Raw genomic sequence first — 1,487 nt, 5'->3', positions numbered from 1 at the left:
CTGCTGCTGCTGCAGCTGTAGCTGCTGCTGCAACCGCAGCAACTCATCTTCCTGCTGCAGCTGCTGCAGCAGCAGCAACAGATGCAGCGGTAGCAGCATTAAAACAGCCTCTGGGGCCCCTGAGCTGCATCTCAACGTATACCTAAACCCTAAACCCTAAACCCTAAAAACCCTAAGCCCTAAACCCTAAAAACCCTAAACCCTAAACCCTAAGCCGAATCCCCTACCCCGTAAACCCTAGCGCCTAAACCCTAAACCCCAACCCCCAAACCCTAAACCCTAAACCCTAAACCCTAAACCCTCAAAACTCCCCCTTTCGACCCAACCCCATAGCCCCTATCCCTAAAACCCTAAACCCTAAACCCTAAACCCTAAACCCTTGCCTCGGTTTCTGCTGGGTTTGCTGTTTGCTGCAGCGCCTCAGCGAATTCTTTTTGTGTTTCTTGCTGCTCTACCATCTCATCCAGCAGCCGCTCCACTGTGCTGCTGTTGCTGCAGCAGCACAAACAGCAGCAGCAGCAGCAGCAGCAGTTGCAGCAGCAGCAGGAAGAGTAGCAGCAGCAGCAAGGGCGGCAGCAGCAGCAGAAAGAGCAGAAGCAACAACAATGAAAACAGCAGCAGCAACACCGTCAATAGCAGCAGATGCTACAGCAGCAACAACAACCGCTGCAGCAGATACAGCAGCAGCAGCAGCAACAGCAGCAGCAGCAGCAGCAAGCACTGCAGCAACCACCATCACCACCACCACCAGCAACAGCAGCAACAAAAATAATAAAAACAACAGCCACCACCACCACCACCACCACCATCAGCAGCAGCAGCAGCAACAACAACAACAACAGCAGCAGCAGCAGCAGCAACAACAACAACAACAGCAGCAGCAACAGCAGCAACAGCAGCAGCAGCAGCAGCAGCAGCAGCAGCATGAGTGTATTCTAACAGGTGTTTATTGAGTTGTTTATGTGCTGTTGCTGCAGCAGCCATAGCAGCAACAGCAACATGCTGTGTTTGTGCTGCTTCTAGCTGCAGCAGCTGCTTCTCAATAGCGAGACGAGCAGCAGCAAGCTGCTGCAGCTCAGACAGCAGCAGCTGCTTCCGCTGCAGCGCCAGCAACGCCCCCTGACGGTCTGCTGCAGCAACACAAACCCTAGCCAACTCGCTCTGACCCTGCACACACAAACCCTGAACCCTAAACCCTAAACCCTAAACCCTAAACCCTAAAAAAGAAACCTTCAATCGGTGCTCATAGACATGCAATACACCCCATTGCAGATGCAGCAGCAGCTATTGCTGCTGCTGCTGCTGCTGCTGCTGCTGCTGCTGCTGCTGTACAAGAAGCTGCAGCAGCAACTGCAAATTCTGGTGGTTTAGGGTTTAGGGTTTAGGGTTTAGGGTTTAGGGTTTGCCTGAGCTCGGCGGAGTATGTGGGCGTGCCGCTTATCGAGGGTGCTGATGGCTTCCCTGCTGCCTCTTATAGCATCATCGAA

The 1,487-nt window shown here is 53.3% G+C and overlaps 3 protein-coding genes across 3 annotated transcripts in view; 1 reads left to right on the top strand and 2 right to left on the bottom strand.

The window, feature by feature from the left end:
• EMH_0032870 (uncharacterized protein) overlaps positions 1-99 on the bottom strand; it is a gene marked incomplete at both ends in the record, with an annotated part of 1,143 nt that extends 1,044 nt beyond the window's left edge. Inside the window, 1 exon segment of the mRNA XM_013494680.1 lies at positions 3-99. Within this exon segment, the coding sequence (XP_013350134.1) occupies positions 3-99 (97 nt within the window).
• A 506-nt stretch (positions 100-605) lies between these two features.
• On the top strand, positions 606-953 carry EMH_0032860 (uncharacterized protein; the record flags this gene model as incomplete). The annotated part of the gene is made up of 1 exon (XM_013494679.1): positions 606-953. One exon carries the CDS (start codon positions 606-608, stop codon positions 951-953), a length of 348 nt encoding a protein of 115 aa, XP_013350133.1.
• Positions 954-1,479: 526 nt separating this feature from the next.
• EMH_0032850 (uncharacterized protein) overlaps positions 1,480-1,487 on the bottom strand; it is a gene marked incomplete at both ends in the record, with an annotated part of 756 nt that continues 748 nt past the window's right edge. The window contains one exon of the mRNA XM_013494678.1: positions 1,480-1,487. Within this exon, the coding sequence (XP_013350132.1) occupies positions 1,480-1,487 (8 nt within the window).

This window comes from Eimeria mitis, genomic scaffold, assembly GCF_000499745.2.
Source record: "Eimeria mitis Houghton genomic scaffold, Emh_scaff1247, whole genome shotgun sequence".
NCBI lineage: Eukaryota > Apicomplexa > Conoidasida > Eucoccidiorida > Eimeriidae > Eimeria > Eimeria mitis.
Note: the sequence above shows the minus strand (reverse complement) of the source record. Positions and strands in the feature narration are given on the sequence as shown.